The 26200-nt window shown below is 42.8% G+C and overlaps 2 protein-coding genes across 10 annotated transcripts in view; one reads left to right on the forward strand and one right to left on the reverse strand.

Annotated features, from left to right (window-relative positions):
* The window catches only part of SULF1 (sulfatase 1), a 148957-nt gene extending 139847 nt beyond the window's left edge, over positions 1-9110 (forward strand). For all 8 annotated transcript variants that reach the window (XM_032470251.1, XM_032470249.1, XM_032470254.1 and 5 more), the window contains 2 exons: positions 1696-1729; positions 8932-9110. In XM_032470251.1, coding sequence (XP_032326142.1) covers positions 1696-1729; positions 8932-8962 — 65 coding nt within the window. In that variant the 3' untranslated portion in view covers positions 8963-9110. The remainder of the gene's footprint in view (positions 1-1695; positions 1730-8931) is intronic.
* Positions 9111-16042: 6932 nt separating this feature from the next.
* Positions 16043-26200, reverse strand: part of SLCO5A1 (solute carrier organic anion transporter family member 5A1) — a 108065-nt gene continuing 97907 nt past the window's right edge. For both annotated transcript variants that reach the window (XM_006193729.3, XM_032469905.1), the window contains 2 exons: positions 24319-24383; positions 16043-21624 (listed from right to left, as the gene is read on the reverse strand). In XM_006193729.3, the coding sequence (XP_006193791.1) occupies positions 21155-21624; positions 24319-24383 (535 nt within the window). In that variant the 3' untranslated portion in view covers positions 16043-21154. The remainder of the gene's footprint in view (positions 21625-24318; positions 24384-26200) is intronic.

A 26200-nucleotide genomic window follows, 5' to 3' on the forward strand; every position in this document is an offset into this window, starting at 1 on the left:
TTCCAAACACACTTTGTTCTCTAAATTTAGCTCTGGGTGCACTAATGAAAACTTTTATGCCCCCCAAAGATCTGGTGAGTGTTTCATTCCAATCTGTCCTACCGTTGCGTTCTCTTAGTAAACCTCAGTGGCTGACAGAAACATCCACTGGAAGATGGGATGAAAGCATTGGGGGGTCTATTTGTCATTGCTGTCAGCAATCGTAAGATGCTGTCTCGGTAAACCAGGATATGCTTTTTTTTTTTTTTTTTTAAGAGAATTTGGATGGAAACACACAATGCCCTATTTCTGCTTATCAGAGTTTGGAACTATCCCAATCGGATCCCTGCTCGTGACACATGTAATTAGATTTCTTTTGCCAGTATTTCCCATCTGAAACTGGCGATGTTTGAGCGAGTCGTTGTCTTGAGATCTGAAAGCTTGAGAGGGCCTGTATGGAGCCAGCCAGACACTCCCTTCCTGGTCTGCAGCCTTAACTCACTTGTTTCTCCTTTGGCTCACGGAGAGGCAGTTCTTTTCAGCATCGCTGCCAGCTCTTGCCAGGTTAATGAGAATTCTTCTTTTCTCGTAATTCCTATAGAAATGTAAACACCAGACGTCCATAGAAGGAAGGAGAGAAGCCAAAGCTAGCCGAGGGCATTGGCATCGGCACAGCCCGCCAACCCACAGGGGCAAAGAGCTGGACCCGCAGGCAGCGGGGAGCGATTTGCAGGAAGCCTCTGGTGTGCAGCTGGGTTTTCCCAGTGTCCTTAAGAGCCTGTGTCTCTGTGGTTCCCTGCAGAGCCAGCAACACCAGTGGGCAGCTCCCCGGGGCCATGTGACTTGATGGGGATGGGAGGGGGTGGGAGAAAGGCATTCTGAATGATCAGCATCACCCCTGTCATTTCCACCACTGTAGGACCCTGAAGGCTTTCGAGCTGGGCGTCCCATAAGAAATTATAAATCCCGTGGGAGTTCCCATCGCAGCTGTCAGTCACCACCCTTCAGCTAACACCTTAGTGGATTTCATCACCAGCCGCAAAAGTCATCTTGGTCACTGACCCCACCCAGCTTCCATCTTTGCAGATACCCTGCTTATCTGTTGACCTTTTCCTCAAATCTTACCCTCCCCCCTCCAAAAAAGCCCACTAAGGCCTGGAAACTGAAACCATTGTTAGAGGCACTAGAAATATTACACCCAGATATTCCCCCCCAAAGAACACAGCAGCCTCGGTGCTGATGACAGGGAAGCTCAGCTTAGTGACATCTGACAGAGCCTCCAGATGGGCCTGTTACAGCCGTTAGGCTTCAAGTAGTCCTGTCTACCTTCGAGGCAACTCCTGAGGGAAATGATGATTGGTCCTTTCTTCCAAGCATTTGGTCTAAAATAACCAACATTTAATTAACTATTAGAGACTTACACGGGCTCTTGGAAGTACCTGTCTTACTACTTTTAAGTGGGCTCTCCTCTCTCACCCCCACCCATATTTCACGTGAGCTCTTCCATGGTTTATCTGAAACCTTTTTATTTATAGCTTTCAATCCTCATTTTGAACCTGTCTAATAGAAAAAGTTCTGTTGGACTCCGGCACTGTCTGTACTTAACCCAGTATGTTTCCTTCTAGGATTTAGACATTGTGCATGAAACACTACATAGTGGATGGTTTGACGAGTTCTAAAGCTAACATAAATTACTCTTATATTTTCCTATATCAGGAAATAAAGATGGAGGAAGCTATGACCTTCACAGGTATTCACATTTTTTATTCTCCCCGGCAGCTTCTTTCCCAATAATTGCATGATCCAGCCATTTTAACTAATTTCTGTTTCTTACTTTGTGGCCCAGAGCATAGCTTGGGGTGCATGCATGTTCTAACAGCCTTCTCCACCGTATTGTGTCATTGGGTACTGATCTGTCATTTTGCTTTTAAATCAGCTTACTGTCATCACAAGATGTCTCGAGCATTTACTCACTCCCATGCTTGTTTGCTTGTTGGACGGTGCTTTTAAGCATGGAATGATGTGAAGGGGGGAAAAACCCCAGAATAACCATTGGGAGCCCTGGGGAGAAGATGGGAGAATTATTTTCTCAGGGGTGCTTACATGTTGATTTGGTGGAGAGACGTGGTGGAAACTAGAGATTTTATGAAACAACGTCAGAATCACAAGAAGAGTGATGGGAATTTTAAGGGCATTCTAGGCTGAAGCTGGAGGAGAAAGAGGAGCTTCCTGGTTTACAGCCCTTAAAAACTTTGCTGGTGAAAAGCAAGGGTGATAGGATTCGGAAGAATCTGCCGGGCAGCAGTAGTTGAAGAGGGGGTGTAGGGGTTGGGGTCAGGGCATCTGGAGTCCAAATGCACAGAAAGGTCTCAACACAGCGCGAAGACAGTAGCACCTGACACAGGAAACCTTTATGAATGGCCCTCAGCCCGGTATTTTTATCCCCTTCCAGCCCCCACCCATCCCTCTTACCTGTCTGTGCTCTCGGGGAAGGGAGTGGTACCCAGAACGCCTGGTGGGCGTGTTGGTCCTTGCTAATAACCTCCTCCTCCGAGCTTAGACCTCAGGCAGGTCTGTTAAAAACATGCTGTGTGGGGCAGGAGGGGACTGTCCTTACCACCTTACTACAAGGAAACTGAGACACAGATGTATCAATGCCTTAGTTCAAGAATCCTCTTGGGAGAACATCCATCAGAGGAAGTTGGACTTAATCCACGTCATCTGCATTGACACTGTCTCAGAGAAACAGACTATCGCCACTCCAGGGCACCCTGGCTGCCCCCAGTCACCCTTCCAGCCTCCTGAGATTTGGTCTCCGATTCCTCCTTTTAGAGGGCAGTTTATTGGTCCAGGAGAAGCAAAATGAGTGTAGGAAAGGGGATGGGAGAGGCGTAAGCAAACAAACAAGACAAAGGCAGCTGGAATTTTGAGGATCCTTGACAACCATTTCCGTATCTCTTCTTTTCCTCTTCCCTCCTGTCTGTCTTCTCTCCTTTTCCCGCTGTGCCCCGACATCGACCCTGTGTCCTTCACCCCCTAGCACATGTAGGACAGAGCAGAAGAACCCTGTCTTAAGCTGGGCTCACCCGGGACGTGGGTGGACGAGGTAACATCTCATATGCCAGGACTGTTCTGCCTGCTTCTCAGGGGTCACGTTAGGACATTTCTGAAATGTGACATTTTAAGCAGACTTAACACTAGATATTGACTTTACAGTTATTTTATGATGCACTCAGTTCTGCAGCCCAGGGATTTTCAGTCTGGCCCTCTTTGATTTCTGTCATGAAAGAGGTCACAGGCTATTAACAGCTTATCTGAGACACAAGTCTGGTCAGAGCTGAGTCACAGCATCCATCAAGCCGTTCTTCCAGGACAATGTGGAGATGAAGACTGCACGCCAGTTGCAATTAAATGGCAGGGACCTGGGGCTCCCCGTCCCTGATCCCTGTCCCCAGCCACTGAACGGGGCCAAAGCCATCATTTCTGGGACCGTTCTGGCACACCCTTGGTAACTTCAGTTGTTGATGGAGTTCCTTCTCTGACAACGGGGCCAGTGAAAGTGTGTGTGCAGGGTGATCTAGTGTTACCTGTTGCTTTTTTTTTTCTTCTTCTTCTAAATTTCTTACCAAAGGACAACAAACCTGAAGAGCCTCTGTAACTCAAAATGACTGGCATTTTTAGCCTCCACCATTTTATAATCTATGAGGTAAACTCTCTTTCAGCCGATAGCCATGGAAATGATCAAGCCAAGAGCACTTACCTGTCACACCTGGGCTCTCCCTGGATGCTCAGGGGCAGCGTTCAGTGTGGCCCTCCCTGCTCACGGCATCCTGTTGGACTGTAAGACAATAGTTGCTAAGCAAGCTGCCAGAAACACTGCTGCCTCAGTTCACCAGTCCACAGCCCTCCAGGGAAAGGCGCCCCTCGTGGGATTTTTGGAAGCCTTGATGCTTTCAGATTTTTATTTATTTTTTTTAAGAAAACTAATTAAAATAGGTTTTTAATCATGAAATTTGATGACACAAGACTTTGAGAAAAAAGATTACAACCAAACCTGAAGAATTTGGAATTTGAAAATCCAAGGGTATTCTAGCGGAGAGGGTATATAGCTTGGTTGTGGAACGCGTGCTTAGCATGCATGAGGTCCTGGTTTATTAATAAATAAACAAACCTAATTACCTCCCCCCCAAATTTTTCTTTTTAAAAAAGAGTATTCTAGAAAATGCACCTTGTATCAAATTGACTAAATAAGAGTTTTTAAACTGCCTTCAATTTTGTGGACCTTCAATAATTAATCCTTAGACTGATTTAGAAGATCTTTTACAAGCAAGCCTGTTTCCTGTTCAGCTTTTTTCCTTTTTTTTCTTTTTTTTTTTTTTTTTGGCGTGGTAGGTGCACGAGGCTGGGGCGGCTCAAATGCTTTCTTATTCACCCTGGTCATTTTCCAAATGGGACAAGGTCAGAGTCAGAACACGGCCCGGAAAGTGACCCCCATGACTCAGGAAATAATTGTTGGCTTGAGTTGCAAGTAATTATTTCTGTGCTGCAAAATAGGATAGGATGCACAGGTTGATGGGGTGTTTATTTTTCCCACCGCCTATGAAAGCTGGTGCCGCTGTCCTTTGATGAGCTCTTGGCAGTCGTGGTGTGTGTCTGGTGGTGGTGTGGGCTAGACGGTCAGTTCTTGGCAGCCTCAGGCTGGCGGGGCTGCTTCCTGACCCTTCTGCCCCACGCCTTGCAGCCAGCAGATCACATCGTGCCCACTCTCAACAACCATGCTTCCGTCCACATTGCTTTTGCTTGGGTTTTTTTTTTCTTCACACGCCCTCACCAGCCTCTTAGAGCACCATGTCTGCCCCTGTCAAAGCACTTCACATCCTGTACTGTAATTATAAGGTGTCACCCTGTGCTCCTTGAAGCTGTCACCTTGCAGAGAGGTGGTCATATACATTCTGTCCTTTCTTTGTTGAGTGGATGAAAGAGGAGTCCTTTCCCCCTCTCGCTTCCCCCTGTATATTAAAGCTAAACAAAGGTACGTGCCGTTCTTCGGTTTGGGGAGGATGTCAGAGTTCTGCAAATTCAGCACTTATTTTCTTCTTCTGCAACACGAGAAACAGGCCACCTGGAGAAGAATCTCTGTTAGAAAAGTCAAAGTTATGAATGTTCTCTGAGAGCTTAGATTGATCCTGAGCAGGGTGGTCGTTGCGGTGCAAGGAAAAACTTACCCACCTGTTGGCATGATCTGTCTAGCAGGGCTTTTGCTGGGTTTTGGTGCCTACCTGTCCCCCCATGGCACACTCCTGTCTAGGGTGCAAACTGCACAGCATGCACAGCGGCCCTGGCCCCGACCCACCCCCTAACAGCCCTGAATGCAAGTCCCCTCACTGTCTTAGGAAGCCAGCCTCCCCTCCCGCCCAAACCCTGGCCTTGACTCATCTCTCGGCCAGGCTCCTTGAACAGGAAAGTCCAACAGTGCTAGTGAGGCATCTTGAAAGGAAAACAGAGCCCTGAGAGGTGACTGAGAGAAGAGACCCAGGGAAGGGGAGCCCCAGACGCCAGCCATTAGTCACGACTGGAGCGCGGTCACACAGTCCTCATCTCCAAGTGGCCCAGGGCTGGCTCGCTAGCACTGCTGAGCCTGGGGAAAAGCAAACAGATGTATCAGGGCAGATGCACCTGGCGAGGTGCCTACACTCCCAGGGAGCAAGTTGTAGGTCAGCCAGAAACCCATTCAGCATGGTAGTTTCCTTGATCGCTGAGAACTGGCAGGATGTTTTAATTACATTTTAATACAGCTCTTCTCCCCACAAGTTCCAGTTCTGAGGGCGCTCATTTGATTTTCAAAGCTGAGATGACCTGAGCAGAGCATCTGTAATGGCTTGAGTTTTAAGTTTTGTATGTTTCAGTGATTATTTCTCCCTCATCATTTTCTATTTTGTATACTTGAAATTTCTCCCCTTTTACTTAATTAGGAAAGCTAGTGACTGTTTGATACTTTTTTTTTTAAAGAATCAGGATTTTGACTTATTAATGGATAGGTCGTTTTTCTGTTCTTTACCTCACTGATTTTACTTTCATTTTCATCACTTCCTTCTTTGCACTTTCATTTGGTTTATGTTGTTCTTGCTTCAGCTGTTGAGTTTGGGGCTTCAGTTCATTTACGTTTTGTGATAAAAGTGCTTTGAGGCTATGAAGTTTCCTCTAATTACTGCTTCAAATGTATCGTAAGGTCTTAACTTGTGCTTTCGTTAGCATTATTTTTAAGAAATTCTGTAATTTTAGATTTGTATTTCCCTTTTTGTCCAGAAGATGTTTAATAGAAGGTTTGTTCATTTCCAGGTTAAAGGGCTTTTTTTGTTGTTTTAATTGTATTAATTTCTAGCTTTATTGTATTTTGTCAAAGGGTTGTTTATAATATTTCTACTTTATGCAACTTACGCAGTCTTTGTGACCTAATATATAACCCAATTGTGTGAATTCCCGTGTGTGTTTGAGAAGGTGGAACCTCTGTTCTCAGAGTATGTTACTATTGGCTATGTATTTGTGAGAACTATCTGACTGATTATATATTGAGATCGTCCATATTTTTATTTATTTTGAGTCCATTTTACCTCTCTTGGCCGGAGTATCTCTCATTACTATGTTTCTGTGTATTTCTCATTGCATCTTTTAAAAAATATTTTCTAGCTTATTATTTATTTGGGGGGAGAAGGTAATTAGGTTTTTAATTAACTGATTAATTAATTTTAATTGAGATTAAAATTTGCCGGGGATTGAACCCCCTCTAGCACTGAGATACAGCCCCCATTGCATCTTACATAGACAGCTCCTTCTTTATAAAGATGGTTGCCCTTCTCCCCCACTTTTGAAATGTAGTAGGCTTTGTATTTTGTTCTGTTGGTTGCCTCTGAACTTACATATTTTTTAATGCCCCTAATCCCTGCTTCTCATTGATCCTTTATTACCTCGCTGGTCCATTTTTGACGGTGTTCCGTGGCTCCCAACTATCGCGTGAACGACACTCAGTGACCTTACTCTCTTCCAGCTTTTCCCCTTCTCCCATTTTTTTTCTACTTTATTTCTACATGAGCTCTACTTTTGTACTTATTGTTTCTTCACCCTTCCCCTCTCTTTGTTTTACTCCTGAATCTGGCAAATGTTTTCACTGCTCACCATCCATCCTTTTTGCTGAAGTTTCCCCAGTGACCTCTTGGCTGAATGAAACCCATCCTCTAGAAGACTGTCCTAGAAGAGCTGATATGTGCCGTGTTCTCCGCACCCTTACGTGTCTGGAACTGTTTTTCTGTAGCCTTGATACTTGAAGGAGCGCTTGGCTAGATACACGGTCCTTGGTCCGTACTTTAATTTCTGATTTAAGATGGCTTTCGCATCCTCCGATGCTTGATTGGGAAGATTTAATTCACTTATCAGTGTTATGTTGTGCTTTCCTCCACTTTGTGGTTTATTTTGGCAGGGGCGTTTTTATAAGATGACGGAGTTTTCATTCTTATTTTCTATTTTCTTTTATAATAACTGTGTCTATATTTAGACTGCGCTCATTGATTTCATGGACTTCCGGTATTTACAAGACACATGGTGTAAGAGGCTCCTTTTCTGCCAGTGTCACCAAGTATACTTTCCTTTTACTTTCTTACTTTGTTATTATTTGGGGATGGGATTGTAAGAGGCTGTGTGTTTCCTCCAATATTTTGTTTTTCCTTTTTTCTTACAGGACCTGAAATGTCCTCTCTTTGGCTTCCTTTTTGCTTTGTCACCCCATTTCCAAAGGATGTTCCTCTCTTCCTTTGTATGCTTTTCCCCCTGAAGGGATGCATTTTAAGACTGCCACCTCAATCCGTGTGCACCTCTGAGCCTCTCTCTCGTCAGTACCGCAATTTACCAAGAGTCTGCACAGCATTTTACCCTTCAGGTTGACATCCTTTCCAGCGATGGTTTCAAATCAGTCTGTGACTCCATCCTCAATCCCTTCTACTCTGTTCTGCACTGGTTTCCTAGGGCTGGTGCCCAAAGTGGGACACCCAGCTCTACTGGGATTTCGTATTAAATCTCTTTTTCACTTACAGGTGATTCTGAAGACTACAGCATTCTCTGCCTTCTGGTTACACTGAGGGTGTGGGTTTGTGTGGTTCTGCTGACTGTTCCTGCCAATCTGTGTTGCTTTGTGGGTAGTTTATCATTTTCACTGAGGGCATCTCTTTCTAAATGGTACTTGGACACATCTGGAGGAAAGATGTTGTTTCCTACAGAACTATAGTCATCTTGGTGATGTAGAAAAATATGAGAGAAAGCTGGTGTATTGTTTGCATGCTGTGAAAACCACTCAATGATTAATTTATCTAAAGGATAGAACTTTTAGGGCAAAAAAAAAAAAAAAAACCCAGAGAAACAGATCCATTTAATTTGAAGAGCTTAATTGCATGCAAATGTGTTTTTATGCTGAGTGCCGGGGCATATGAAATAAAAATATCTTTCTAAGTGTTTCCTATTACATTAAGATACTTTGAAATCCATCATTCACCCAGCAGCTCCATAAGTAGTAAAGGTTTTTTTTTCATACAGCTATTCCCATGCTTGACAGATGAGGGATCAAGACTTGGGGAAAGTCACTCACACGATTTCCTGGGTGCAGAGGTGACCTGAGTAAACCCAGGAGTAACACACAAGCCCCCTGACTGGTAACGCCAGTGACTTCCAGCACCACCTGAGCCCAGTCGTAGAAGTTTTCACTCTTTCCATCCTCTTTCCAATTTTCATTTTCATTTAATCACTTTTGTCATCCAAGGCCATGCCTTGATAACAAATCACTAGGGGAATATGCTTTTTAGTGTCATATTTCGAACAGATTTGCACCATAAAAATAATATAAGCTGCATCTCCAGTAAATAGGAAATACTTTCTCCACTAACGATCCACCTTCATCTCTTTTCACAGAGGACAGCTGTGGGAAGGATGGGAGGGCTAACCTGCCCCGTGTCACTGCAGATGTCACCTGGCAAGGCCTGGAGGATTTACATAGCATGAACGGAAGTGTCTCTGAGGACAGACAAAACTATAGACCTAGTGTGGCTGACTGGACTAATTACTTGAAGGATGTAGATAGAGAATTTGCACTGCTGAACAGTCACCATGAACAAAATAAAGCAAATGAGACTAAAAGTGCTCGAAGTGGTGGGTTCCTGGCTGCATCTGCCAAGCATCCCCTGCCGGCAAGGGTGGCCTCCGCTGAGTCGGATGAAGACCCCAGGCGCAGGGCTGGGGAAGCACGTGCTTTGCCCTTGCCAGCTGACCTTCCAGCCCTGCATTCGAACCGACCAACATTCAGTCCAGACAGTAAACTTGAATGGAATAATGACATTCCGGAAGTTAGTCGTTTGAATTCTGAACACTGGAGAAATCATAAAACTGACCAATGGATGGAGCATGAGGAGATCAATGATGTTGAAACCGATTTCAGCGGCGACAGCCTGATGGAGCTGGGGCAGCCCAGGCACGGGGACCTGGAAGGAACTTCGCCAGGACGGTCGTCCCGAAGAAGACGTTTTGCAAGATCAGCTGCATCTTCCTGTGCATTCTGGTGTTGATTCCACGCATCATGGGATCCAAGTGTCCACCGTGGAGCAACCTGACTCCTCCAGCAGCACCGAGAGGATGTCAAACAAGGTGGAGAAGAATCACAGGAGGGGAAGCTTCCAGAGTCTAGAAGGCAGTGCCTCCTTTCCACTCTCCTCTGATTAGATGCCATGTTACCTTACCCTAAACACAGTATTGTTTTTTTTTAACTTTTTCTTAGTAAACTAGCAAAGGCAATCATGACAACCAGCATTCCAATGACCCCAGGTACACACGTGCAGTCGAAGTTAGTGCACACGTGAGCGGCACACACACACGGGAACTCGACGTCTGAGTCGAGTCGAGTCGAGAGTAAGGTGGATTTGTGGGGTTTTGTTGGTTTGTTTGGGGGTACTAAAACAGTATTATCTTTTGAAAGTTGTAGGGAGGGACCTGCATATATAAATGGTATCCAGTCAAGACGGCTAGAACTGTGCCTTTCTGAGTTTCTGAAACTTGACATCCTCCGTGAGCCTTTCAGCCCACCTCCCACTGCCTGCGTAATGTGGTTTTGATTCATTTTTTAACCACTGGAATTTTTCAATGCCCTCACTTTTAGTTCAGCGATTTTGCACTTTGAGATTGGAATGCCACGTCTCTTTGGTTAGTCTTATTTTTTTTTAACAGGCTTGTCACAGTCTGACTGCCTGCTGTCAGTGTGGCAAAGTGAAATGGACCCCAGGATGACACACAGTACGGATCACATATTGTTCACTCTGCGCTTCTGCCAGAAACTGATGCGTGTGTTTTACCTCGACTTGCTAAAATTGCTTAGCAGAAAGGCATGGCTAAGGATGTTGGCAGTAAAAATAAATAAATAAACAAAATAAACGTTACCTGCTCTTTCTGCACCCAGCCTCAAAGTGTTCATCTGCTTAAGATTTCTAAATTTTTATTATTTTCTTAACAGGATAAAAGGACTGAAGACTTTTTTTTTCCCCATCTTTGTTTTGTTTTCTTGACCTGGCTAATAAGCTTAAGTGTTGAGAAACTATGTTTAGTTTTGAATTTATGTAAAGAATTTTTTTCAGTAAAACAAACTCATGAATGTTTCACAATTTAAATACAACATGTGCGTGGTATGATTATTTTTAAGGCCTTCACAAGTTCTGATTTTTTTAAGGCATAGTGCAAAACTGCATTCGAAATTTTGTATCCTCAAAAATATTCTTGTCATGTATTAGATTTTTAAATACCAGCAGAAGGATTATTACCTCAGTAAGAGTTATCAGTATCCTAGCCAACTTCCCAAGAAGGTTTTTTGTTTGTAGCTTAATAGTAATTTTCATTTTATTTTTAGAGAATTCAAACGCATAGGTAAATTATGTTTTCTTTAAGTGTTTAAGGTAAACTCTTTTAAAGAAAATTTAATATGCTATAGTTGAATCTTTGATAACTTTAAGTCTTTATCATAGACTCTGTACATATGTTAAAATTAACTAGCTCTTTATCAGATAATGTGTGTCACCGGCTGAATGACAGAAGAAACATATTTATGGTTGTGAATGATGTGCTTTGTAAAAAGGCTTCAAATTACTAGGAAGCATACTGTGTTTTTTTTAATCTTGTGTAATATTCTGTGATACTTTTATAGAACAATTCTGGCTTCAGGAAAGTCTAGAAGCAATATTTCTTGAAATAAAAGGTGTTTAAACTTTACCTGTTTCAGAGAAATGAACTTGACCCAGTTTTTGTGGTACGCACCCATTCCTTGCGAGTAAAACTGAGTCCTGATCTCAATTTGCATGATTAAACATTAGCCGTATTTGTTAAAACTGACCCAAAGTCAGTGTCTTATAGAACATTCTCAAATTAACATGATTTCAACACGGATGTGCCTCCATGATGTCCAGGGCAATGTGCAGACGCAGCCCCATGGCAGCTGCCTGGGTGTGCAACCTGGGCGGCTGCACTGGGCCAGCTGAATGCTCTACTATCGCCATCTTGAAATGTTCAATCATTTTTGAACAAGGGACCCCACATTTCTATTTTTCATTGAACCTACTAATATGTATCCAGTCCTGGGAGTTTTTCAAAAGCAAGAGGACAGACCCATAGAATGCAGCTTGGGTTCTTTGGGGACCTCACCACCATCTAAGACCTCATGTTTTCTGACAGACAAGTTCTGCACACTTTCTTCTGCACCACGTCTCCTGAGGAGTTTTCTCCCCTTCAGAGAGAGGGGCTAACAATCTTGAAATGTCCAGAGCTCAGAGGTTAATAATAAAGGAAAAAAGCAAAGGACTTTGGGATTTGCCTGTTCCATCTTTGGATCGTTAAGGAAACCATCTGCGCTGGTTCACTAGGGCTGCCATTACAGAACCACAGACTGGGGCTTACACAGCGGGAATTTATTCTCCCAGTTCTGGAGGCTGGAAGTCCAAGGCCGAGGTGTGAGCGGGTTTGGTTTCTCCCAGGGTCTCTCTCTTCGGTGGGCGGAGGGCCACCTTCTCCCGTGTCCTCACATGGCCTTTTCTCTGTGCATACACATCCCAGGAGTCTCTTCTTATAAAAACACCAGTCGTCATATGGGATCAGGGCTCCACTCTTATGACCTCACTTACCTTTACCTCTTTAAAGGTCTTATCTCCAGGTAGAGTCACACAGGGGATTGAGGCTTCAGCGTATAAACTTCGAGGGGACGCCCTTCAGTCTGTAACACCCCAATCTCATCAAGAGAAAAATCCAAGATAGCCATGCTGTCCAAAGACACATCACTGCATCACTGTGACCTGCTCCTTGTTCCATTCCTGTAAAATGTGATTAGGCCAAATGTTGCTACCCTGGAGAAAATTCCGCTTTAGTTCAATAACTATTTCTGGAGTAGCTACCCTGTGTAAGGGGCACAAGAAAGACTATTTCAGGTCAAGGGCCCTTGGAGACTGGCTGGCCAGTTGGTCTCATTTGATCCATAAAGAAGCTGACGCCCAGGACGGCTGGGCTGATTTCCCATCTGCACATGCCCCGTGGGTTTAGAAGATGAAGAGGTTCAGCAGAGGTGAGGGCCAGCCCCTTTCTACTCTCTCTGTTTGAATCCATGCACACGCACATGCACACACACACACACACACCCCACATCAGTGAAGAGAGGCCACGGTGGCCCATCTGGTAAGGAGTAGTGGAAAGAAACATTGACATGAAATTTCAGAAGATCAACCTCACTGCAAACTCTAGTTTTTAATCTCTGTATGGACTTGGGAAAGTCACATGCCCTCTCTAAAACAGCTTCTTTGACGATAAGATACGAGGTTCTAATTGAGGATGGCAAATGCATAGCGCATGGGCTTCTTTTCCCAAAATGTGCCCCGGAAAGACACTGCTGATTCATCGAGACACGTCTCCGTTAATCCCAAGCGTCCGTGCCCTTAGATCCCCCAGCGCAGCCAGCTGCTTCTCCAGGCAGCGACTAGCCACACTGCTGAACTGGTGTTCCTACTGGCCTGCAAGACAAAAACCTAGTTGCCACATCCAAATTAGATAATACCTGAGGCTCCTCTGAGTCTTCTTTTTAAAAAAATTCCTGTGATTGTAGCATCTGCAGGGAGTTTTGGTTAAGAGAGAAGGAATGAGGACTTCACCCTCCCACTCCATGCCGGACATATCCAAACATGCTGACCTCCCAAAAAAGATTTTTAAATGCTTTATAAAAGAATTTTATTCATTTTTTTTTTAAATTGAAGTATAGTCAGTTTGCAATGTGTCTGGGGCCAAAGGTGAGAGAATAACTGGCCACATTCATACCTTGTTCCTTCCCCCATTTCTGACCAAGAAACTCACCTAATGTGCCCACTGTTGGCATTGGTCTAGTCAGCTCACCTTCCTCCCAGTTATGCCATGGTCATTGAAGACTTCACCAGCACTGAGGACTTCACCTTGGGCCCAGCAGCAAGCCCGCTGCTGAATGAAGCTGGTAGAGAGAATGACTTTCAAAAGTTAGATTTCTCCTTTTGGGACTAGGGTGTCCCTGCTGCCCGGTGTTAGGGAAAGCACTGTGGGGACAAAGGGTGCTACCGACGCTGAGGTCTTCCGTGCTCAGCGTTGCCTCACTTTTCTGCTGTGTCTACCTTTGGTTCTGCACATCCGGCCCCCACACAGGTGGGCAACCCAGGACTCCAGAATCTGCATTCTTGCCCCACAAACCTCTCCCCCGATGTTACCTCACTTCCCAGCCCCAACAGCACAGGTGACCCAGGGCTAGGGTGGAACCGTTCCAACCACTAACAGGTTTCAGCAGAAGAGGAGAGAACATCAGCCTTGCCACCCTAAAATGTGTCTGGTGGCTAGAAGCCCACAACTCAAACCAGGAACCAGAAGGGCCGAGGGATCAGTAGAGCATGTGTTTTCCGTAGCGACCATTAGGTGTCACGCTAGTGCAACTAGAGACCTCTTTGCTGGGAGCCGGGACCCGGGCCCTGGCAAAGCTGCTGTAAGGCTCCCAAGGATGCCATTTACATTGATTTCTAAAGTAGCAGCACGACCATTTCGACAAGGAAGCATCTAGAACAACCAGATCCATGGCAGGCTCACTCTTTCTTCAGTGCCTAGGCTCTTAGCCATGCCAGCACACCAAAGAATGGTTCAGCTTTCTACTGATTTTTGCTGGTATTTTGAGTTGGAACTGCATCAAACTTTGACATTTAAATTCAAAAGTGAGCGCCCAATATTGATCTCCTCGCTTCCTAATGACTCTGCGCAATTAAAAATGGTTTTTTTTTGGCTCCCATTTGCTGAAGCTACAGAGGCCATCTCTGCCCAGCAGGCAATTTTAAAAAGAAGAAAGGAACTGGATGCTCTTGACCAGCTCTTGAAATGCTGAGGTTGTACCAAGCTGCGACTAGAGCAAGGAAGATGAGTGGCCACATTCCTAACCTTTCTGCTCCCTTCATTTCTTCAAGAGAAAATTTTTTTCCCTCTGTTTCAAATGGCACAATATCCAAAATGGCTCTGCCTCTCCCTTGAAAGTGTGGGATACTGAAGAGATTCAAGAGAAATCCTTTTGCTTAAATGGCACACAGAGTTGAAGAGAAGATGGTAGCGTTGGGCGGGAGTTACTATTAGCTCTTTGCATAAATGGCTCCCTTTATAAATGCACAAAGCCATGGAGGAAAGTAAAGGTTTGCCCAGAAGTCAGCACAGATGCACACACTCCTGCCAATAATCCATGTATCTTGGGCCACTGTGACCTTTTAATATAGGTGTATGCAAGGGAGTGATGGAGTGAGAAACGGAAACCAGTTGCCCTGTGTTCCACCTGGAGAGTGCTCACGGCTGGGTTCTAAATGAACCACTTTGCACTTCAGTCTTTGAGTCATGCTGGTTTGTTGTTTTTTTTTTTTTTTTTTTTTTTTTTATGTCTGTTATTTCCACAGCTCCTTCTGCCTCTCACTCAAAAATTTTAGGTGCCAATGTTCTTAGAAAATTTTGCTGACCATCAGAGGAGACCTCAAAATCCAATGCTTTTTCACCGTGGTTGGAGTCTGAGCAGAAGTTCTCCCTCCAGTGTCAGGCCAGTTCCTGGGCCCCTTGAGTAATGAGTAGCTTCTTTTTCAGTAGACTTTGGGGAAAGGCAGTCTTTAACGGCTTTGTTGACCAAGTTTTAATAGTTACTCCTTTGGAAATTATTCTTTTTTATGCTTGAGACTTTCCCTTGTTTTAGAATAATGAGCTGGACTCCTTTGGAAATATCCTTAATCCATCATGGTCAACTGTGTGGCCAAGAATAATAGCCATGAAACACCTGCCATCCCCCCCCCACCTCAACATTTCCAAGATCCTAGCAGTTAGGCAACAATGTGGCACTAGTTCAGACCAATGCATTGTGACAAGTGTCACTTTTGGGCTGAGGAAGGAAAAAACCCTTTACCTTTCTCTGGGCTCTTACTTTCCTTATCTTAGCAACCAAAACCAACTCTGAAAGTTCCAGATTGTGTAGCTTCAAGATGGGGGAGCCTTGTCAGGCTGGGCCCCTGAGGGACTCTGTGGAACAGGTCCACATAGACATGTCCTATAAATGAGAACTACACCTTTGTGCTATGAAGCCACTGAGATTTGGGCATTGGCATTACTTAAGCATAAATCAGCCTATCCTGGTTAACATCAACCATATGCAAGGCACAGAGTTCTGCCACCCCAAATTCTGTTTGAATTTAAATAGATAAGTGGTGAAATATTTAAAATTATTCTCTTTAAGTGACACAGTGGACAATGTGCAACTGCAGGCTCCTAAAACTAAAGTCCTAATTGTTTACATGTAGGACATTTGGCTTCATGGCAGAGTTATCAGTTACATAAGGAGTTCATTTCTGCCATTTTCCAGAGTTAAGTTGAGGCCCATTTATTCCCATCAAACCCCTGTGTCTTTACAGTGGGAGATCACACTGGCATCATTGCTTCATCTTTTAAACAATAAAAATCCTAAGAGACAAACTAATTTCAATCCAACACACTTTATTCTTTTTTACTTTTTTTCTGAATTTTCAATGATCAAGTATTCAAGAGGTTGTAAACCAAAGTTTATTAGTACATTGACAATAGATTTCATTAAACGCAGGAAACTATACATCTTTTAAATTACCCTAAGAGGTCTCCAAATAAATATTCATTTTAAAAATCACAAAATCAAAGTCCTTTATGCAACAATGCAAAACACTCTTTCATCACAAGCACACCTCTACACACAAAAACACACACGCTCAACACACACTCCACTAGGATCCTAACGCCAGTTTATCTGACACAGTATTACATTTCCTTTAACTCAAGAGTTAGAGGCTGACCTGTCTGTTTCATGCTTCTAAATTAATATTTGGAGTTTGGGGTGGAGGTATGTATTTTAAGAAAAATGCCCACTGTAAAGTCTTACCAATTATTCTTCTTTTTCATTTCTACATACAAACTTGAAACTTCTTTTGTTCACCCCTTTGGTTTAATACGTCCCTGCAATGACTTTAGTTTTCAATAAGATCTTCAATTTTTAACATGTAATAGTGGAATACCAGAAAGAGACAACACCTTCAAAACCTCAACATTAAAAAACACCTAACATGGGTGTAAGGTTTTTTTGGAGAAGAAATAAGAAAAGATTATCTGAAATATTTTCCTCCTCTCTGAAAGTATTTTTAGCATCCGATTATTCTTGCTAAAATAAATATCAAAAGCGCTGAGTTTTCCATTAGAAAAAAGCATTACCCCTTACACTCTTCATTTTTGCAGCGTAAAGTTCATGGATTAATTGTAATGTAATGAGTGCTTGTTTTCTGAGAAGTTCTCCAGATTTCCAAAAGCAAAGCACATGCAGTCCCTTATTGGTGAAATGCTGTGAATTCAGTGGTGCATTTTCATGGTGAGCATGCTTCATCAAATACTTTTAGCACCGGGGCATTTAGTTTTTAATGTTGCAAAAGCAAATACCCAGGGAGGGTCTTCATCATATTTGACCCTTCCAAGGCCTGAGTGAAAACGAACTGCTTAAAATAACCTCTTCAAATATACACAGATCTAATTCCAATGTAGTAAGGAGTCTGGGACAGACACAGCCAGCAGCATCCCAGAAGACAAGGAAAGGAGAGAAGACAGAAAAGATAAAGTGCGTGAGGCCACTGACTCTGCCTTGCCAGTCATGGCACTCCCTTCCACTCTATGAAAGAGGAAGTGCAGACACATGTGTGTGTAAAGGATAGCTCCCAGTTTGCATAACAGGATTAGCAAACCTGCAGACTAGGCAATTCTGGGATTATGCAGTATTTTGATATCTATCTGCTACTTAGAATATTCAGTTTGAACCTATATATCAATAGTTATATTCATATTTCTGTACCACTTACGATGTTTTAAGTACACACAAAATCACAAAGTGTAATTGGCTACCGTCCTAGGCTTAGGCTGTCCAGCTAGTCCTGGGCACAACTAGAGAATTTCTGCAAATGCTTCAGGTCCATTCATGCTATGAAGCTTCTCCCTGGTGCACCTGTCATTGATAACAAACAGGCTCCAAAAAGAAACTTTCTGACTCCAAGTCCACCAAAGAATGCAAGAGTAAGGGAGAATTTTCTGGCCAAATACATGTAAATTTACCCTGAAAATCTAAACATGAAGTTTTGATGTTTCCTACAGCTTTTTTTTCTATTTTACGCGAAGAAATAATAACTTCCCTACATTCAGAAACATAACCCTGCATCAAAAACTGAAATGCTGCACCTCACTATCTCATAGTCACACCTTGCCTGTGTTAACTGAAACTACTGTACATGTTACGTACTGTAAGCAGTGAGCAACGAGACAGAGAAATGGACATCTGAACCCTGACTTGGCCACTCTGTACAATCCTAAACAACTTGCTTTACCTCTCTGAGCCTGTTTTCATGATCTCTTTTAAAAACAATAAAAATAGCTACCTTGCAAAGTTATTAGGAGGATTAAAGTGCGTGATGTACATTAACTGCTTGACAAAATGCTCTGAAAATAGTCAACATTCAGCTAACGCTGAATGTTTCCTCTCTGGTGTCCCTTTCTTTCCCCTGTCCTAGTTCTGAATGACTTTGGGCTATTTTCAAGAGTTAAATCCACCTGCAAAGGATAACGATTTCAAGCTAACGAAGATAACCAAAGTAATGTGCACAAACGCCCACTCCACCCTCTGGGAGTTTCTAAATTAATAGGCTAGACTCAAGGATGTTATATTTGCATATTAAAGCCAAATAATACATTAATCTACAGAATTTATAAATGAACAAATGGCCTTTCCAAAAAGCAACTAGAAGCCTAAGCTCACAGAGAGTTATAGTAGGAATTGTGACTCTAAAGTAACATGGCCAATTTGTTACCAAGCATATAAGGACCTCATATATACAATTAAACAGCGTCATCTATCAAATGGTCACTTTAGTTGACTGTAATATCCCAATGATGCTACCAGAGCCCAAAGGGTTTTGGGGACAACTCTTAATTGGTACATTTTTCAAATCTTCAGTCCCCCATGATTTTTACTACTTATTCTACATTCACCAACAATATACGAATGATACATCTGCTATCTATAATCACCAGATACTTGAGAAAGTGCAATATTAACATTGCAGTGTACAGTTTGGGCCAACTTCTTTGAATTTTGGCCTACTCAACCCAAAGGATTGCACAGAGTGGCAGGTGGTGACTGGGCAAGAGGGCGCCTGACAGAGAAGTGGCGCTCAGTCCACAATGGCTGGACAAGGTGGGGGAGGGGAAAGCCCCAATTGTGCCTGGTGAGTGAGTCCATTTCCTATCCCAGATTTCTAAGAGCCTCTCCTTTCCACAATGTGCTACCAAGAAGAAAGGAATTCTAAGTGTTGGAACACACAATCTTGGCTACAAAAAAAAAAAAAAAAAAGAAAGAAAGAAAAAGGGCCAATCCCACTAAAACTCTCTCAATACAGGATCTAAATGATCAGAGTAAAATTACAAAAACACCACCTTTTCCCAATCTACGTATCTTTAGCTCCAACATGAAAGGAAACTTTCTCTTCTGAAGGATCAAAGATCTCCCACAAAGAGTAAAGGGCATCACTGAGGCCCCAGAGTGGACATGAAGATGATCAGCAGTATCTCTGAAGACCTTCAGCAGACACCACGTTGACCAAAGTTGGACAGACACAGTGTAACCATAGGCAACGGTGGTTCTTATGACTTAGCCAAACGAGCCTGTTCCAGAGGAAGTACGTCCTTGTCACCTGAGACCACGGACTCCACCCCTTGTAGACATTGCTTAGTTTAACAGCAATTACTCTCTCCATAAACCGCACACAACCAAGAGAACTGTCTGACCAAGGCCATTCCCAGGTAGAGAGGAAAACAACCTTGAACCCGGGGATAGTCACACAACCCTGCCTGTGCAGCCATGCACGGAGGGCAAAAAGCCTGAATCATGGGTCAATTGCATCCCTTCTGAGGGAGAATGTCCACCAGCTGAGGAAACCGTTCCCCAAGTCAGCCTGACGTAAGCTTAGGCTCCTTGGTGGTAACAGTTCACGATCACATTGATATCTGTACGTCATAGTCCCTCCCAAATCTGAGTTGTCATTATGCTTTTTCTGAGCAGCCAGAGGCCATGAGTTAACTTGCTATCAGTCCACAGTGCTGTCAGGAGGCATCGACCTTAAGAACCACATGGAAAATATTTTGTGTGGCATCCAAGTCAAAGTGATGTGCGGGGGGTGGGGACTGAAAGGATGATGGATAATGAACCCAAAGTGCAACAGGAAGAGAAAAATCCTCTCGGAACCACTGCAGGAAGGTTACAGTGGGAAGCAATTAAAGGGAGGGGTAAAACCATCCTAACTCTGATAAAGTAGGATTCGGTGTGACCAATCAGTTCAAGTTAAATAATTTTCAGTCATTACTTAGGATCATAATCTAGGTCCAGCTGCTAGGTTTCTCCCTCCTGCTGTGTTTAGAGTGATTTTTGTATCTCAGGCACAGCTTTCCTGATGAAAGGACTCCACTTTAGGAACAACCACAGCAATCTGCTGTTCATAAAAAAAGAAAACTGCAGAGCTGCTCACACTTCCAGGTGTATAACCAAAACGATCAGGTGAGACTCAGTCTTATTTCTGTGGGGTTTCTCTTTCCAACTCTTCTGAGTGTCAGGGTTGCAACTATTAACCACCCTTAAGGGGGCCCTTAAAAGCTCAAAGGATTTCTGCAACAATTCTCTTTGGAGGAGAAAGCCATCCATTTCTTTCCTTGTTATGCATCTCAAACTACAGTTCCCAGCCATATTATTTAGCATGCTAGTTTTAAAGCCTCTGATGAAAGAATCCTGGGGTTTCTATTCAAGCTATCAGGTTGATGACTCAGTAGCATCTTTAACCCCTTTATGGTGGGGTGGACAGACTGAAAGAGAATGTGTTTTAATGAAATGAAGTAGCTGTTCCCTTTGTTACACTATGCACATGGTTCCTTTGAAGCGTTTGAACAACTCTACCTGATTGGTAACTCTGCTATGGCTTAAAGTGCAATTAACAGTACTTTAGGGAGAGTTTAGCTTCCTCTTTTAGTACCTGCTCTAGTCTCCAAAAGCAAAAGTAACACGCTGCACTTACATTTTCCCAATCGGATTGCATAGTTGAGGCAAATTCATTTGTGCTTTGTAGCAGAACTCACAGTAGGTGTTCGTACCTAGAAACTTTGATTTGTAAATGCAAAGTCACGGTCAAGCTCACCCTCATCCAGAGTGTATGTTACTGATACGCACCGCCATCACACGTCCCACGATTCTGTTAACCACGCACCCAGCCTGATACCACATTGGAGCATGAGCATCAAATGAACATCTCAGAAATGGTAACAAATCTATCTAAATGCCTCCTTCGTGGAGAGAAGGCGGGGGAAGGCTCAGTCTTGTTGAGGTATCCAGCCCTCAATCAACAGTGGCTGTGTCTACTGAGTTTTGTTGGTTTGAGGATTGTGTCTTTAGAGGTTAAAAAAAGAAAGAAAGAAAAGAAGGCACGGGTGTTTCTCAAGTCGCCATATTCAACTCAACCAACAAAGCGAAGTCTTCCACTTTCAAGCTTCAGGAGGGAGGCTGCAGAGCAGCAGAGCTTTCTTCCAGCCCTGGGTCTGGGGAGGAACTTATTGCTTCTGGGAAGGGCCCTGGATAGGTCTGCGCTGTGTATTGGATCCCTTTTTGCAGACCGGTCTCTTCATGGAGTTCTCCCTGGGTGCTGAAAATCGGGCAGGACCTAGTCCGGGCACACTTACTGGCACTGGCAGTGCGGCCCACCACCGCGCTCACGGTGCTCAGTGGGAATTCTCTCCAGCTCCGCCTCTGCATTTCTTCCTCCTTGTATTTAATGGAGTACCAGGCCAAGAAAATAAAAACAAAGCCAACAAATTTGAGGCCGGCTGCCAAACCAAAGTAGACAAAACGAAAGGACGTGACGTTGTATTCCCAGCAAGAGCCTTGCACGCCACACTCCTGTTGCCAGAGCATGCAGGTGGTGTCAATAACGGCTCCAAAGTAAATCGGAGTAGGAATGTACGCTAGAATTGTAGGGGCAAAGAAAAGGAAAAACAACACATCTTAGGAGAGGACACCGATCTGTAAATTAACAGGATGCTTGTTTGCTCTAAAGCCCATTCATGATTTATTAGCATTTATTATTATTAGACATATTATGATATAAAAATGTCTAAAAATCAATAACACATTTTAGGCATAAACATTTCTATTGATAAAAATGCAATTAGGGAATCCTTTTAAACTTAAAAATCAGATTTTGTCATTAAATACACAAATGGCCATATTAGAATCCTTTGTGATCCACAAAAATTCAGTACACTTAGTTCTTGAGGGTTGAGTTCTAGTCCTTGGATGCAGGAAGAGTATGAGGAAAGCATTGTTCCCTGAAAGTCGGAAACCACATCAAATGGCAACTTTATAAAGGCGCCTGGAGTACAGAAATAATTAAGGCATAATATTCACCTTTAAAGGTTATGAAACATCTGGGATGAGTAATAGCTTCATTGTTTGGGCTGTGCGATTCACATTCCTGCACTCTTTATCCAAGCAGACTTCCTTCTTCACATGCTACTCCCTTTGGTGAAGTCAGTCCCTATCCCCAACTTGTTCACCTTGCAAATATCTGCGCTTCCTTTAAATTCCTAACTAGTTCAGATGCTACTCTACTCCCATTGCACTTTGTGTATAGTTCCATTTTCTCCACTATCACCCAGTATTTTAACAGCTTGTAAGTCTGTCACCCATAAGCTCCTTGATGGCAGGGTCCATGCCTTTTATTCTTTGCATCCCCAAGGACCTTGGATTCACAATAAGACAGCCCATGGATTCACAATAAGGGTTTATGAAAGGAAGTGATCAGTGGCAGGAAGGGAAGAAGAAGAAAAGAGAGAAGGGAGGAAGGGAAGTAGAAAGGGAAAAAGGGGGTGACAGGTGGGCTGAGCCCAGGAGGCTGTGATACATTTTTAAACACACCGTATTCAATTAAAATGAGATACAGTCACTACAATTAAAATGTAGCATTGTTGGGGTGAAATAGGTGAAGGGGGTTAAGAGGCACAAAACTTATATATATAAGTCACAGGGATGTATTATACAGCATAAGGAATATGGCCAACAATATTGTAATAATATTGAAAGGGGACAGATGGTTACTAGACTTTTCACAGCGATCATTACATAATGTATGCAAATGTCAGATCGTTATGTAGTACACCAGAAACTAACATAATATTGTATGTCAACTATGTTTTAATTTTTTTTAATTTAACATTATAAAAAAAAATACTTAAAATTTTCTTTTTGCTTTGGAACTTGGAGAAATTGGCTGGTTGGCCTAGCTATACTTTTTCACAATCAATGGAACTTAAGGTAAGGCTGAATTAAATGGTAAATGCCTGATATGTCTGTTCCTTCATTTTTCCTCATGCTGTGGCATCCTTCTGCTGACTCACCTTTACCTCCAGATCCATATCAAATCACCCAACGCCCTGGCATCACAGATAGGCCAAGCAAAAAGGAGGAAGTATTTTTTTCTTTTCCTCTTCAGTTACCCCTTTGCTAAGCAAATTTCCTTCTTTGAAAAATAACTTGTTTGTTTTCAATGAGAAGTAGAAGTCAAACTTCTTAACTATATATCAAATTATGCCAGGATTTCATTGAACCAGTATTCTTTGCCAAATGGTACTTTCAAAGTGTTAATGGCACCAAAAAATAAGGCACCCAGTTCAATGCAACTGGAAGCCTTTGATGGTCAGTGACAAGTCCTTGCTCTTGGTCTGAGCCATCAACCACAACATTTAGACAAAATGAGAATTCCAGAAAGGATTCATGTTTCCAAGGGTCTGATGGTACCATTTTAAAGTGTTTCCTCCTTCAAAACTGAAATAAACAATTTGAATCAAAAAGTAAACATTTTTTTGACAATGATACTGACTACTGGGGGAAATAAACAGCTGAAGAAAATGACAGACTGCCACTTAAGAAAGAAAAAATATGATTGATGATGAGGGATCCATATAAAAATATACTGAAACTGATCAAGGGAATGGACCACTTCACATGCTGTGTCCGTCGTGCCCCAAGACACCACAGGTAATGCAGTGTTTGTAAAAATTAGAATGGCATCTTTCATGTCCAAATAAACTGTGACTTCCCACACTGACACAGTGCTGATGAGCTTCTCTTATTAATGAGTAAAGCATAGTCCCCATATATAATTTGGAAATCTTTTTTCTTTTTAGGATTTTTTATTTCTTCCCCTCAGAAAACTTGATATTATCCTCTTTACCTAGTCCAATAAAATTACTGGAAAAAAGTAAGGAATTGAAATTTTCACACACACCAAATGAGCACCAATTCCCATCACTTTCACATTATAAAAGGGACAAAAAGAGCCTGGATCATATGTCCATAACACTTGCTTGGTCGAATATTTCTTACTATACAGAACTCTGGGGAATTTAGCCCAAGTTTATGCTCACAGTGAGAAAGAAACAGATCTAAAGTCAGTTTTGTTTTGTTTCATCTGTGACAGAATTGGTCAGCTTTTAGACCAAACCAGAAAATGAGGAAGTTGCGCCCCCACCACTAACCTGTAAAATCCTAGCTACTACTAACGGTAACAAATGACTTGACTTGCCATTTTTAAAGGGCAGTGAAAATTTGCCACCAGCAAAGAGGAACTAAGAGGCACTCTTGGAAATTCAGGAACATACCAAGTGTTCGCAATAAAACAAACTGCATTCCCAGGGCAAAAGGTCTCTCCTCATCTTTTACAGACCTAAGATAAAGAGGAAGAAAGAAACATTTTAAAATAGTGATCTGAAGAAAATGAATGTCAAACAAGACTGCTTAGTTGTAGGACTAGGGACAAAAGAGATGCTGTTGGGCCCAAATGGCTAATTTGCTAGAATTTACTAACAACAGCCGAGCAAGACTGCTTATGGCTAAATCAGTGAATAAAGGTCTTCCCAGTGAAGACGCCAAAGAAACTCCGATTAAGTCTACTTGTTTCTGTGTCAGTAACGGTGCAGGGACAAAGATTCAGAGCTGAAGGAACAGAAGTGACTCTGGCTGAGCTTGCAAAACCAGTTCCATTAAAATATATATACGGCATTTTATCCTAACGACGGCTGTTCTTTTTCTCTGCCTGCACTTTTTAGAACGGTAGGTGTGCACACTGAAAGTTACTCCCGTAATTTCTCAAGGAAAAGTATAGAGAAAAAAAAATTTTTTAAATGGTCTCAATACTTCAATAATAATTAAAATTTTTTTAAAGTGAAAAAAAAAAAGCCCCAAAATGTATAGGAAACAAGTCAAAAGTTAGAAAAAGAATGAATTCCTCCCAGCCACTTCGTTTTTTCTTCTTTTCATAAAACTTATGCTCCAAGTAATTCCCCCATGGCAGGAAGATTGCAGTCTACTGATTTTGTAATTAGTAAAGATTAAAGGGCTCCTTTTCTTAAGTTTTCATTTGGAAGCTAACTGGTGACTGGCCACGTTTGAACATTATAAAATGCGCAGCCTTTATCTGGGTTATTTAATAGCTCATGTAGAGTATTAGATTATTAATGACTCACATTTTTTAATTTGAAGTACTTTATCCTTTCTATCCCATACACAGAGGGTTCTCAGTATATAATGTAAAATTCCCAAGGACCAGTCATCGTTTCCCCCAATTTCTTTATTTTCTCAAAGCCATTTCCCCAGTGCTGCAGACCCTGCTGCTACATAAGCATCTGCGATGGAGGAACCAAGTGAGTAAACCCAGGAGACTTTCAGGTGCTGTTTTCTTACTGTCAAGGAACAAACTGGCTGGGAATCGTCTAACTCAGCATCCCATAGAAGGGAAGCCAGAATCTGCAGAATTGGCACACGAGCAGCCCAACCAGCCTGCTCAGAATGACATCTCAGCAGGTGCTTCCCACCAGGTGCCCAGCATTGTGGGGTACTGAGGAGCCAGGGAGGACAGAAAAGGGAGGAGAGAGACTGAGACCCCTCACTCCTTCACTGCACTGCATCCCAGTCCCCCTAAAGATGCTGTGAGCATGCTCTTTTCTTCACCAAGCTGTCCCCTTCCTTCCTTCACCCACTGCAGCCTTTACCTCAAATATGAACACTCTGACCTGAATATGCTAGTGTCATTTTAAACAGGACTTCCATTAAGGTAACTTCCACGTTCTCTCTTATAAGCAAAAATAACACAAATGGGATATATAATATGGCAAAGAAAGCACAGCACGAACAACTCAAAAATTACATTTCCCAGTCTGCCCTTTCCTTGATTCAATTCCAAAATTTTATATGATAGTGAAATTAATGAAATCAGCATTCTGAACTGCAAGCCCAGCATAAGCGGTCACTGCTCCTGGAGGAAGTAACTCCCTGCAAGGCTGGAGATAATATTCCTCACTGTGTGCACGATTTAGCAACTTCACCAAACAACTTCCTGCCTCCCCCGGGGCCAGGCTGCTTGTCGCTAACACGGGGATGGCTTTCGGCTCCTGAAATTGAACCTCTTATGGGAGAGACTTCAGGAGCCAAAGGCATCCAAACGAAGTTTCACTAAACAATTGGGATGGAACTCATCTGAATAAA

Source organism: Camelus ferus, chromosome 29 (genome assembly GCF_009834535.1).
Source record: "Camelus ferus isolate YT-003-E chromosome 29, BCGSAC_Cfer_1.0, whole genome shotgun sequence".
NCBI classification, from domain to species: domain Eukaryota; kingdom Metazoa; phylum Chordata; class Mammalia; order Artiodactyla; family Camelidae; genus Camelus; species Camelus ferus.